At 56.5% G+C, this 12,911-nt stretch overlaps 1 protein-coding gene across 1 annotated transcript in view; it reads left to right on the plus strand.

The window, feature by feature from the left end:
• The window catches only part of GRIK3 (glutamate ionotropic receptor kainate type subunit 3), a 222,287-nt gene that overhangs the window by 194,957 nt on the left and 14,419 nt on the right, over nucleotides 1–12,911 (plus strand). The window contains exons 12-13 of the mRNA XM_025419889.3: nucleotides 4,098–4,216; nucleotides 6,373–6,590. Of these exons, the coding sequence (XP_025275674.3) occupies nucleotides 4,098–4,216; nucleotides 6,373–6,590 (337 nt within the window). The remainder of the gene's footprint in view (nucleotides 1–4,097; nucleotides 4,217–6,372; nucleotides 6,591–12,911) is intronic.

Raw genomic sequence — 12,911 nt, forward strand, 5'->3', positions numbered from 1 at the left:
CCCCCACCCAGTCTCCCCATCCCAGCCTTTCAGCCTGCTTTTCACCTTCTGTCTCCTGGCAGGGAAGGTAGGGGCCCCCCTCCTGAGGTTAGGCTGGAGAGGCTTTCTGGAAGAGCTGGGACTTCTGCAGCTGCTAGAATGACACAGGACAGCCAAGGGGACAGGAGAGGGACAAGGGACCTGGCCACAGGGCCCTGAACAGAGGACAGCTATCACGTTGCACCACACTCACCTCATTCGCACCCATCCCGTCGGATCCTTACAGAGGTCTGAGGAGGTGGGGATACTTCTGCCCACTGTGCAGAAGCAGCAAGTGAAGCTCAGGAAGGCCGAGCCAGGGCCCAAGGTCAGACAGCTTCTGCTTCCAGGGCTGGACCCCAGAGCCAGACCCGCCCATCTTTAAATCGGGGTGGCAAACACTGGTGTGCCCGGGGCCGGACAGGAAGCGTGAGAGAATGAAGCAGGAGGAGGACGCACGCCTGGCCAGCGGGGCAGCCGCTCCTTGGCCCCAACACACTGTGCTAAGCAGGGACGCAGGCCCCGCGCTGCAACGTTCATGCTATTTAGACAGAGAGTCAAATTTTTTGTGTGTCACCTCGTGGCTTGTGCAGGTCGTCGCTAACTCGATGTCTTCCAACACCGAGTCAAGCATGGCGCATCTACAGGATGGATGTGGCCTCTGTCCCCCCTCCACGTGACCGGTGTCCTTTGGACCACTCCACGCTGGCTGCTGGAGAGCCGGACGCAGCTGCCCCAGACATGGGGTCTTGGAAGCGTGGGCAGTTCCCCGGGCCGCTCCAGGGCAGCTGTGGCGTGTTATGGGGATGCCCAGCTTGCCAGCTGGCCTGGCCTGTGTCTGTCTAGCACCAGGAGTCCCCGCGTTGACCAACGCTCTTCTCTGCCACCTGTTTATTCTGCTTTATGCTCGGAGAGGGAGAAGGAGAAAGGAAGGGAGACAGCGGGATGGCTGGCCCTCATGGCAAGGACATGGTCCTAAATGCGGGATCCCCGGGGCAGGGCTGAGGGTCAGCTGCCAGCCAGTCCAGCTCCCGGGACTCACATTCTGGTCAAATCCAGTGCAGATGAGCAGCCCGGGGAAGAGATGGCCCCAGCTGGCCGGTGCTCTGTCTACACCTCCATCACCAGGGCTGGACTTCAGCTTCTCCCACAAGTGGAGACCTAGAGGTATCACCAGGTCAGCCTCTCCTAGCTCCTACCCGTGTGCATGACTGGACGGTCCTTCGCAGCTGCGAGCCCTTAATCCAAGATCCTTCGTGAACTTTGGGGGACACCTTCCTTACTATCCAGGATCCAACCCACTTCTGTCCTCTCCTGTGGCCTTAGGGGTTAGAATCTGGGCCCTCCAGCCCCCTGACTGCTCCAAACCACCTCCCCATCTGCAAAATGGGCACCTGTCATTTTGTCAACCTCCAAGTCCTGTTGGACCAAGAGGCCCGTTCTAGAGCCAGGTGGTTGTATCATGATGGGCAGCTCCACCGCTGGGAATTTATCCTATTGAAAGTCACCACTGATGGTCTCCACCGCCCCCCGCCCCCCCCGCAAATCTAGAAAACCTCTCCTTGGAGGACAGGGCCTGCCCGTGGGCATGGGTGCCTATGGAGGTGTCCTCAGGGGCGTCTCTTCCGGCAGAGTGTGCGGCAGTGGGAGACGGGGACGGGCCCAGCACCGCCAGCGGAGGAGGGATCGAAGACCCCTAGGAGGTAGTTTCAGAGAGGAAAAAGCACATCTGGAAAAACGGGTCTAGCAGGAGGCCGGTGACGTACTCAGTGAGGAGCCCAAGTTGCAGGCAGCACTACGGTATCATCCTTCCTTGTGTCTGAAAACAACCCTCGGTATCGCGTACGTGTGTGCACGTAAGACCCACAACCCTTGTGTGGCCTCATCAGAAATCATCTCTACGTTGTCTCCCCACCCCGACCCGGCCTTCTGGGGGGCTCCGACCTGGGGCTCTCGTTGCCCCCGGCAGAGCCCTGCAGGCACCTGTCACTTCTTGGCTCGCTTCCAGGTCACAGAAAGAGACCCTCGGTGTCTCTCTAACCACAAACACTGTCGCAAATCAGGAATTAGAAGGTTGGGTCCAGTCAAGTCCTCGACATTTCTACCTTTGCCGGCAAATCAGACCTCTGGCCTTGCCTGGCACGTGGGCCCCCTCCCGCAGAGCCTCCCTGGCCGGCCTGCTCCTCCGCCAGCAGCCCCTGCCCCATGGCCTCTCCCTTCTGGGGTCTTGGGGCCCTTCTCGGACGGGGCTCAAGGTGGCGCGGGGCTGGATCTGTCTCCTTGGGCCCACCTGGTCCAGGGACGCGCTGCTGGCCCAGTGTCCGTGTATCTGGCTGCATCTGGGCTTGCAGACCAATGCCGTGCGACAGGGACTCGCGCTCCTGCGAGCACCCGGGAGCCACCCAGCAGCCCGACCCCGGCCCTCCAGACCCCCAGGCAGGCTCTACTCATTGCAGGGCCACCCACCGGGCTCATGGCAACCCCACTCCCTGGACTTCACAGGGGGGACGCAGGGACCCCTGAATGTACCGCCCTCCCGAGGCTTTTCTCCAGAACCTTCCCACAGCAGCCTCCGCCTCGCCTCTCCTTTGTGGATTTTTAGAGCCTCAAGCCTGTTCGTGGCCATTCCCTTTGAATATCCCCATCTTGGTTTAAAGCCTCCCTTTAAGATTTCACATGGGTAGGGTCTCCTCACGTGGTGAAAACGGAATTCTTCTCACGCGAGCTTTGGTGATCAATGTATAATTTATTAAAGCTTTTAAAAGGGGGATAGAAAAGTCTCAACATCACGCTTAAAGCATATCATGCATTAGAAAACAAAACAAAATTCCACTGGACGCGCCTCTCCTGCTGGGCCTGTCATCTCAGCGTCCGACCCCACGCCAGCCACGCCAGCCTCTGGGGGGGGGCTCTCTCCAGGGTCTCCCCAGGGTCTCCCAGTCTCCCCAGGGTGCTCTCGCTTCCCCCTGCTTACATGTCCTCACCTGGAATCCATGCAGCAAAGATCCCTCCAGTTATCAGGACTTCTCTTCCTTACCAGGCAGTAGGGTGGGGAGGGGCGCAGCTCTAAGTAACATTTTTTCCCTGTCACTCAGGTATTTGTATATTCAGAGAGAAAAATCTGAACAATTATATAACACGTTGTTCTCTCCCCGGGGGTGGGATCCTGGAGGACCTCCTTCACTTTTTCATCGTAGTCTTCTCTACTGCTTGAATATTTTATGAAGAGTATGCTTTGCTTTTTTTTTCCCCCATCTTAAGTATACAAGTAATAGAAAAAACCCATTCTCATTTCTAAAAATTCGTATAATCTGTCTAAAGCAACAGGCTTCTCTGAAATTCCGGCCGCCCTTTGAACCCCCCTTCCCCGGAGGTAATAAACGCTGGTATTTTTTTAGATGTGGATCTTTCCAGACCCTTCCAATGCGTTTGTATACACACGTACGTAAGGCACCAGAGAGCTGTATCTTTGCGAATCTATTTATATAAATGTGATCATATTGTTCTTATTTTATCTTTTTTTTTTTTTTTTTTTTTTTTTTTTTGCCAAACAGTATGGGTGGAAGATCTTTCCCCGTCAGTACCTCCAGACGTCTCTCGTTCTGTTCTATCAGCCGTGTGACATTGCAGAGGGTGCCTCTGACATCGTTTACTTAATCATTCTTCTGTTGAAGGACATTTAGGCTGTTTCCAGTTTTTCGCTATTACAAACAATGCTTTGATAAACACCCTTGCGCGCTTCTCTTTATATAAGCTCATGTCAGGGCGTTTGTTTTTTTTTTTTTCCTAGGCCAGATAATGAGTCGCGGAATTGCTAGGTTGAAGGGCATGTGTGCTTTTAATTTTCAGAGATACTGCTGAATTACTTTTACAACCGGAAAAGGGCACTAACGATAAAGAACAAGACGCAAAATGGCCCTGATTTCCCATTCCCTGCCTCCCCAGCAGAGCACCGAGTAAATTGATGCTAAAGTGGCAGCACATCAATGTTTGCTAAACAGGCAGCTCCCGTGGCCTGGACGCCCCCTCCTCCGTGGGCTCCCCGCAGCTCTGCCCCACTGCCCCCCTCTCCCTTCCAGGTTCAGCCCTTACGAGTGGTACGATGCTCATCCCTGCAATCCTGGCTCCGAGGTCGTAGAAAACAACTTCACTCTGCTGAACAGCTTCTGGTTCGGAATGGGGTCCTTGATGCAGCAAGGTATGTGCCCTCTCTCCCCAGGGGTTCCCTCCTCCCGGGGGTCGGGGGGCAGGTCGGGGGCGCGGGGTGCCCCTGAGTCAGCAGAGCCTGCCCACCCTCCAGAGCAGCCTCAGACCTGCTGAGCTGTCAGCCCTGGTCTGTACCCTGGTCTCAGGTCCCCGTCCACCCTCGCTACCGTGGCTGGACGGGGCTCGGGGTGTGAGGCTAAAGCAGATAAGCCACCCTATACCCGTGATGTGCAGGGCTCATCCCTAACCGCTGTGGAGCAGGAGCGTCCTGCTTGCTGGGGCCAACCCGGCTGATGGCCCTGTCACCTTACACTCTGGCTGAGTCAAGTCGAGCTGAGGATGGAGGAGACTGGGGGCAGGGAGGTTAAGGCCTGAACCTGGGTGGTGGCCATGGGGGTGGAAGACAGAGATGGACTCCGAGAACTTCAGGATGTAGCAAGGATAGGACTCGGTGACCACCTGGCCGTGGGGAGCCTGGGAGTGAGCAGGGTCATGGTCAAGGTGGGGCTATCAGCCTGAGTGCATCAGGAAGGGTCTGCACAGAAGGACAACATTTTCCTACATTCTCTAGAGGGACGGCTGGTTATCTCACCTGACCCTGGCCTGGGGGCCCTGCTTTTGGTCAGCTCTGCAGCTAGTCAGATGTCTCAGAAAGCAGAGCACCCACACTGGCTGCAGAGACACCATGGGCAGAAGGGTGGGTGCCAGGAGAGAAGCATCCCCCTCCCAGGGAGGACCCCCCATCCCCAGCCTTTCTGGCCAGGATCCACAAGTTCATGGGTTCAACCTGTCGAGTCACATGTCCAGAGCCTCTTAACTCAGAGAAGAAGGTGGTGGTGGGACCAAAGTCTCTGCCTATGTTAGGATCCCATGAAGGCGCATTGGGTGACAAGGGGGCAAGGAAAGGAAGGGGATCCAAGGGCACTCAGCTGTGTGTGCTCTCGAGGCCCAGCACAAACCCTGGCCCTCAGGAGACCTCTGTCGGCAAATGCCAAACGAATGACAGGATCCCAGCGTGTCCTGAGTGACCACTACCTGCCAAACCCTCTGCTGATGACCTGGAGCAATCTCGGGGGTGGAGCAATCTGGCGGAGGGGAGCTGGGAAGCGATGACAGGCTGCCTTCAGGGCAAGTGCGTCTTTCTGTCCCACCATTAATGTGTGTCCTGGAGCCTCACCTCACTTCTTTGTCCATCATCTTTTCTCAGGGACAGTTGGGAAAGACCCGGAAGCCCCTCAACGCAGTCATCGCTTCTCCTCTCCCACCTCCAGGGCTATTCAAAGCCTGGCCCCTGATGTATTCCCCGTGGGGTTTTGATTAGGAGGGAGAAAAAATAGTCATGTATTTGAAAAACTCTCCTTTGAGTGATTTCTTTGAGTAGAAGAAGAAGGGAAAAAAAATCATCCGTATCAAAGCACTTTTCAGAATGCAGGTCCCAATATTCTGGAAAGTTCAGGAGTCACTTGCTATTTAAATCTCTTGAAAGCCGCCTAGTTAATTACTTCACTTAGAAGGTTTCATCTAAATTGTGCTCCACGCCCAAGGTCGGGGAGGAAGAGTGATCTATTTTGGCAAAGAGCTTCAAAAAGTGTTGATTTTCCTCCTGCTGCACAGCACCGCCCAGCCGGCTTGTGTTTGTATACGGCACGTATTTGCACTCTCACTTGCAGTGAAAGCACGGCGGCCTCACGGTAGTTGTGAGAGGCTGGGACTGAGGATGGATGAGTCTCCAGAGAGGAAAAATGTCCAGCGCGGTCACGTGGAGCTGGGAGCAGGATTCACCTGAGTGCAGGGATTTCTACCCCCAGCCCTTCTGACCCAGGGACCCCAGGGTCCTATGAAATGTGCGTGCGCGTGTCATCTGGTTCTTAAATTTTAGCAGCACGGGAACCACCTGGAGGGCTGATCTGGGCCGAACCCAGATTTCTGGGCCCCACCCCTGAAGGGACAGAATCAGTAGGTCCTGGGAAGGGGCCTGAGAATGTGCTGGGGACTCTAGCAAGACCCCAGGCGCTGCTTGCTGGTCCGGGGAGCACAGTGACGACCACTGCTGAGCTGTTACTAGGTCATCAGTGGGGTCTGTGACACCGGGGCCCTGAGCAGCCCTAGACGGTGTCAGGGACCACGTGCCTTTCTCCATCCTCCCAGGGTCAGAGCTGATGCCCAAAGCCCTGTCCACGCGCATCATCGGTGGCATCTGGTGGTTCTTCACGCTCATCATCATCTCCTCCTACACGGCCAACCTGGCTGCTTTTCTGACAGTGGAACGCATGGAGTCGCCCATCGACTCTGCTGATGACCTGGCCAAGCAAACCAAAATTGAGTATGGGGCCGTCAAGGATGGGGCCACCATGACTTTCTTCAAGGTGAGACCCTCTCCCTCCCTTGCACGAGCGGACCCTCCCACGCCCGTCACTGTCCTTCCCAAACCGTGCAGGAATCCCCAGGGCTCGGGCCCTTCCCTGTTGGAGACCAGTTGACTTTGGGGAAGCTGTGATGATGGTGCGGCCACCAGAGTGTGTCCCAGCACAGATCCTACACATTTTCACACCTGGGACCATGCATGGGGTCAATGTGCTGGTTTTTTCTCTAAATCATCGGAGGAGGACAGGTGGAAGGATGAGGCTGGGAAAGGGGGAAGGAGAAGCGTGGTCCAGACACACAGACACGTACGGGGGCCACTGGGCTCCCTCACCTTTGGCTTAAGGTTTCGGCGACATCCGTGTCCTAAGAGGCTGGCCTGCGCTTGGCGGCAAACTCTCCACCCCTGAGGGGGCAGCAGCAAAAAATAAACATTTCTTCGCATGTTATACTCTTGGACGGCTGGTGTCCAGCTAAAGCCCCTGTCCCTGCTAGGGCTCCTGTTCTGATGGGGTCTGGCCCCAGCTTTACTGCTCCTCCTGCTTTGGGGGTGTTGGTCCAGTTCCCCCAAGGATTTTCACTTACTAGAGTAGCTAGGGTTTAGGAGACTGATGGGATAAATGTTCTTACAGGAATTAAGGTAAAAATCACAAGAGCTACCGCCCCCAGACTAGCAGCGCGGCCTCACTGACCCTTTACGACAACTCCTGTGAGGTAGACACCACGATTATTTCCACGGTACACGTGTGGAAACTGAGGCTCAGAGTGACGAAGCAGGTTGTCCAAGAACTCAACAGCTGAAGGACCCAGGTCTGCCTTCCTGCAAAAGCCCATTCTCTAGGCCACGGTTCTGAGACGTGAACGTGATCCCAATCATCTGGGAGGCTTGGGAAAACCCAGGTTCCCGGGCCCCGCCTTCCGGGTTTCCAGTGTAGGAAGTCTGGGGCAGGGCCAAGAATGCACGTTTTTATGAGTTTCCAGGTGCCTCTGTTCTCATGGTTTCTTTGAAGTGGTCAGGCTTCGGGAGCTCTGGGGGCTGTAGGTCCATTCATCCGTTTATTTATTCGTCACTTGGAAGCCTGGGCCCTGTTCCCTATCCTCCAGCTCTGGTTTCCTTCCGGGCTAAGCCTTGGAGGACTGGACTGAGCCTCCAGTGGGGCCTGAGTGAGGAGAGGGCAGGAGGGAGAGGACTGGGAGGGAAAACCTCTCCCCCCGCGCCCTGCAGCCCCACCAGCACTCTCCCCTACTCTGGCCTCCCCTGTGACCCTCCTTGAGGATGGAAGCAGGTGTTCAGTAAAGAGGAAAGACAGAAGGAAAGGGCTCCCCTCGTGTGACACTGCTGCTGCCACTGAGAAGTGGCAAGTGTGGCCTTCCTGAGGGGTCACTATACATGCATTTGGGCGCATAAAAGCATCGTCACAGGCATAGTAGGAGCTCTCTGGGACCCTACGTGTTTGTGAGCGGTATGTGAGCATGTGTGCACCTGCGTGCGTGCGTGATCCATATAAACCTGCATTTAAGGGTGCGTGCGTACACACAGGTGCTGGTGTGCAAAGTCTGCCTGTGTGGGTGTATGTGTATCTTTGTGTTTGGACGTGAGTATTTGCAAAAATCTGTACGTGTACTGGCAAGCATACGTGTGCGTGCGTCTCTGTGATCTGGGTGCATGGACATGTGCCTATGAGTGTGGCTGTGCCAGAATGTCTAGATGTATATGTGCATGGAGGTTACATGTGTGTCTGTCTACCTGGATGTCCCCACGGGTACATGTGGACAGAGGTGAGCACGGGGGATGACATCTGTGTGTGTCCCAGCCCAGGCATGCATATGTGTAATGGCTCGTATGTGTGTGTGATGGCCCCTGCATGCACGCCTGTCTGTGTGGGTGTCAGTCTATGTATGTAATGGGCCATGCCTGTGTGTGCGCGACGGCTCCTGCATGCACGCGTGTCTGCGTGGGTGTCAGCCTGTGAATGTACCGGGCCATGCATGTGTGTGTGTCATGGCCCCTGCATGCAAGCGTGTCTGTGTAGGTGTCAGCCTGTGTATGTAACGGGCCGTGCCTATGTGTGTGCAACAGCCCCTGCATGCACTGTCTGCGTGTGCATGTCGTGGTTCCTGCCCGCGTGTGTGTGCTGGTGCGAGTGTGCCTGCTGGTGTCCCCAGGCTGTGGCCCAGCCCTCTGACTGTGCCCGAGCATCTCTCATGCATTACACATGAGCCCGTCTCTAAGCAGGGCTCCCGATCAAAGGGAAGCGGCATAAATAAGCCTGGTGCGGGCTCATCGCCGCAGATTGGATGCCCTGGCCTCCCCCCGCCCTCCACGCTAAGATGCTCACATTGGCTTCCAAGAGCCCAGGGCCAGCTCCCCACCGGGCCGCTGTCCTCCGCGCCCAGCGGCACCCCCGGCGGCCCACCCCGCCCTCGCGCATATATGCTGTCACCCAGCTGGGCCTGGGGCACCGGGGCCCATACTCACGAGGGCTCCTGGCCAGGAACAGCAGCTCCCGATCACCAGTTAACTGCCCTGGACGTCTGGCCACCTTGTCTCTTGCTTTAATTCTCAGGAGGCTCTTCTAGCCCAGGGTCCCTTTCCCTGACGGCAGCAATGGGGTGCTTTGCAGGCAGAGAGGAGCCCGAATGTGGGGCTATTGACTCCACCCCAGACGATGAGCTAGAAGCACAACACCCCCCCCCCCCCCAAGTTCCCTGGATGTGCCTCTGTCCTCCTTACTCTACCAGCCGGGCTTTCCAGTCACACCTCCTGCCTCCCAGCCCCCTGGGCAAAGTGGTAGCCTCCTCAGTATCACTTTTTTTTTTAATTTAAATTCAAATAATTAACATATAATATTACTGGTTTCGGAAGTAGAGGTCAGTGATCCATCAGGCTTGTATAGCACCCAGGGCTCATCCCATCACGGGCCCTCCTTAATGCCCGTCCCCCGAGTACCCCATCCCCACCCCCCTCCCCTCCAGCGACCCTCAGTTTGTTTCCCGTGATGAAGAGTCTCTAATGGTTGGTCTCCCTCTCTGCTTCTGTCTTATTTTTCCCTCTCTCGCCCCACGATCCTCTGCTTTGTGTCTTAAATTCCACGTATAATTGTCTTTCTCTGATTGACCTCTTTCCCTTAGCGCACATGACACCCTCTAGTTCCGGCCATGTCATTGCAAAGGGCAAGATTTCACTTTTTTTTTTTTTCTATATATACAATGGACTGGTAGTCCATTGTATATAGAGAGAGACCACATCTTTATCCGTTCATCTGTTGATGGACTCACCACTTTCAGTTTTTACAGCTGGAAGGAAACCTGAGTTTCACCCGGAGAAACAGAGGGGGTGGGTGGTTTTGCCTGTGATCACACAGCAGGTCAGTGGAGGAAGCACGACGTCAGGTCAGATAATTCTGTGTGCACACGCAGCACGCTCCCCCACGCGCACTCTAGGCTCTTCTGGAGGGCTAGGCCTCTCCCCTGCCCACGAGTGGGTGCGGCACTGGGGTTGAGCAAGGATCAGCTTCAGGGGCCAGCCACGGAACTTCTAGGACACACTGGCAAGGTCAGTGGTAATGGTAGCATCTGTTGAGCACTTAGTAGGTGCCGGCCACATTGGGGCACTTGAGCCAATGTAACGCGTGTCACCCTCACGGCAAGCCGGGACCGTGGAAACCATTATCATTCGTCTCCGTTCGACACCTGAGGAAGGTAGGCTCCATGGCAACCTGAGTTCCCACTGACTTGCTTTACCATCAACAGCTCGTGAAAAGCAGAGCTGGGATTTGAACCCCAACGGTCCGGCACCGGGGCCCACATGCTGTGTCACCGTGTGCCTGTGGCTTCTCTGACTCGATGGGGCAGGAGCCAAGCCACAGCCGGGTGCGCTTAGCCCCAGCCTAACAGTCCTGACGCAGCCGTCCTAGTTGCTCCAGCGGCACAAGGACAGCAGAAGCCAAGTGGCCCAGAGGAGGAGACGTGTTAAGGACAGGAACCAAAGAGAACACACTCCTCTTGGGCTCTCGGTCGGGAGGGTGGTGGTGGCACCAGCCCTGGCGCGCACCTTGCAGCCCGGGAGACGCGCAGCTCCAGGCGCCCCGGCGTTCCAGAGGAAATTTCATTTGAAGAGTTGTCGGGGAGCAGCAAACATCACAAACAGCGTCTCCCGCGCTGTCCTCCCTCCGTCTGGGAAGATAAAAATTAATTAGGAGATGAAAAAGGAAGTCTTTGAAAGCACTGTTTGGCTGTAAAAATATGTAGGCAAAATGTAAAGGAGAACACTGGGGGAGCGTGTTCGTTGGGCAGCTTTGAAGGCAGAGACTGTCGGAAGGCAGCTCCTCCAAGGATCCAGTGCCCTTTGGTGTCACCGTGGGGGAGACCCGTCACAGCAGGGGATGGCCGCTCAGGGGGCAGACCAGAGCTGGGGGCCAAGGTTCCCAGGCTCCCTAGGGCTCCAGCATCGTCCGGCCTCCCCAACCCCCAACACAGCCTTGTCCTGCTGCAGCCACGGAGCCTGGAAAGGGCCTGGAGAGGCCCACCAGCCCAGCCCCCCACCTTCCAGGTGCTCAGCAGACTCTCCCCTGAGCTGGAAGGCTCACCCCATCTCAGCCTCCAGGGTCTCCTGACCCATCTGCTGGCCTGTCCAGAATCAGAGCCCTGCCTTCCAGCAGGAGCAGGGTCACAAGGCCAAAATGCGGGGGCCACGCAGGATTCGGTGCCGGGCACCCTGCTGGCGCAGTCAGGTCACACCGGTCTTAAAGGTCAGACACACCAGGACTTGAGTCTTGGGCATTGTCTCCACTGGGTGACCTTGGGTAAGTCACTTTATTTCTCCGAGCCTCAGTCTGTTCACCCGTGTGACACGGATACTGATGCCCACCAGCGAGAGGACTGAGCACACTGCTGGACGTCCGGCGGTCAGCCCAGCACCGGGCACACGGAAGCACTCCAGTCCGAAGCCCCTCCAGCTGGTTGACCCAGAAGACTGGGAAGTGGGCTGGACGCTCTTCTCCTTTTGCCCCGTAGTCCTCAAAGGGCTTAACCAGACCACTTTGGAGAGGGGTCCCGCCCGGAGACACCTGGAGAGTCTCCCTTCCTCCGAGTCCCTCCAGGTGGGGGCCGCAGGCTTCGTCGAGGACTCAGAGGCCCAGACAGCAGCCGAGGAGCAGGGACAGGTACAGGGCCCGGCCAGTGAAGGGGGGAGTGACTGAGCGCTCCTGGCACGGAGGCCCTCTCTGCCCCTGCCTTTGGTCATCTGTGAAATGGGTCTGATGATAGCAGCCACCTCGCAGTTACTGAGATGAGGACAGTGGGATGATGTGCATAAGCAGCTCAACACCTGACACAGAGATCGCAGTGTAGTGAGTGTCAACTCTCCCTATTGTTTGTTGTTGAAAGTGGTGACACACAGGCCTGCTCAGCCCGCAGACACGGTTTTGGGGGGCCATACGGTTTGCTTACATTTTCATACGTGAGTTGCCAGCATTTTAAAATGGAGAGATTTTTGCATTTAAAAAAATTCCCATTTCCAGCTTCTTGAAAATGTGAAAGATCTGGCTTTCCAGAAAGAGCTGCTCTCCCGCTGAGCAACAGTTGTGGGAGCCAAGAGGCAACAGCTCTCCCAGTCTATCAGAATTCCACTCGGCGCTCTTTCCGTATTTACAGCGCCCTCCCCGGCCCCTCTCCACAGTGGGGGTTTTCTGCCTTGAGCACTGTGTCGTTTCATTTCTACAGAAACTCTGCACTCTAGATTATCCCCAGTTTCCAAATGAGAAAACAGAGCCTTCAGGAGAAATAATGATGTCATCCGCTTGTCCAGCACTTATTAGGCGCCGGGCTCTGTGCTCAGCCGACTCCCATCTCACAGATGTGGGACATGAGGCTCAGAGATGTGACATCACTTGGGCAGCTTTGAAGGCAGAGACTGTCGGAAGGCAGCTCCTCCAAGGAGAGCCCTCTGGGGGAGGCCCGTCACAGCAGGGGATGGCCGCTCAGGGGGCAGACCAGAGCTGGGGGCCAAGGTTCCCAGGCTCCCCAGGGCTCCAGCATCGTCTGGTCCCCACCCCCTCGCACAGCCTTGTCCTGTTGCAGCCACGGAGCCTGGAAAGGGCCTGGAGAGGCCCATCAGCCCAGCCCCCCACCTTCCAGGTGCTCAGCAGACTCTCCCCTGAGCTGGAAGGCTCACCCCATCTCAGCCTCCAGGGTCTCCTGACCCATCTGCTGGCCTGTCCAGAGTCAGAGCCCTGCCTTCCAGCAGGAGCAGAGTCGGAAGGCCAAAATGCAGGGGCCACGCAGGAGTTGGGCCGGCATTGGAACCCGGGTTAGCGTGACACCAG

Source organism: Canis lupus, chromosome 15, assembly GCF_003254725.2.
Source record: "Canis lupus dingo isolate Sandy chromosome 15, ASM325472v2, whole genome shotgun sequence".
Taxonomy (NCBI): Eukaryota; Metazoa; Chordata; class Mammalia; order Carnivora; family Canidae; genus Canis; species Canis lupus.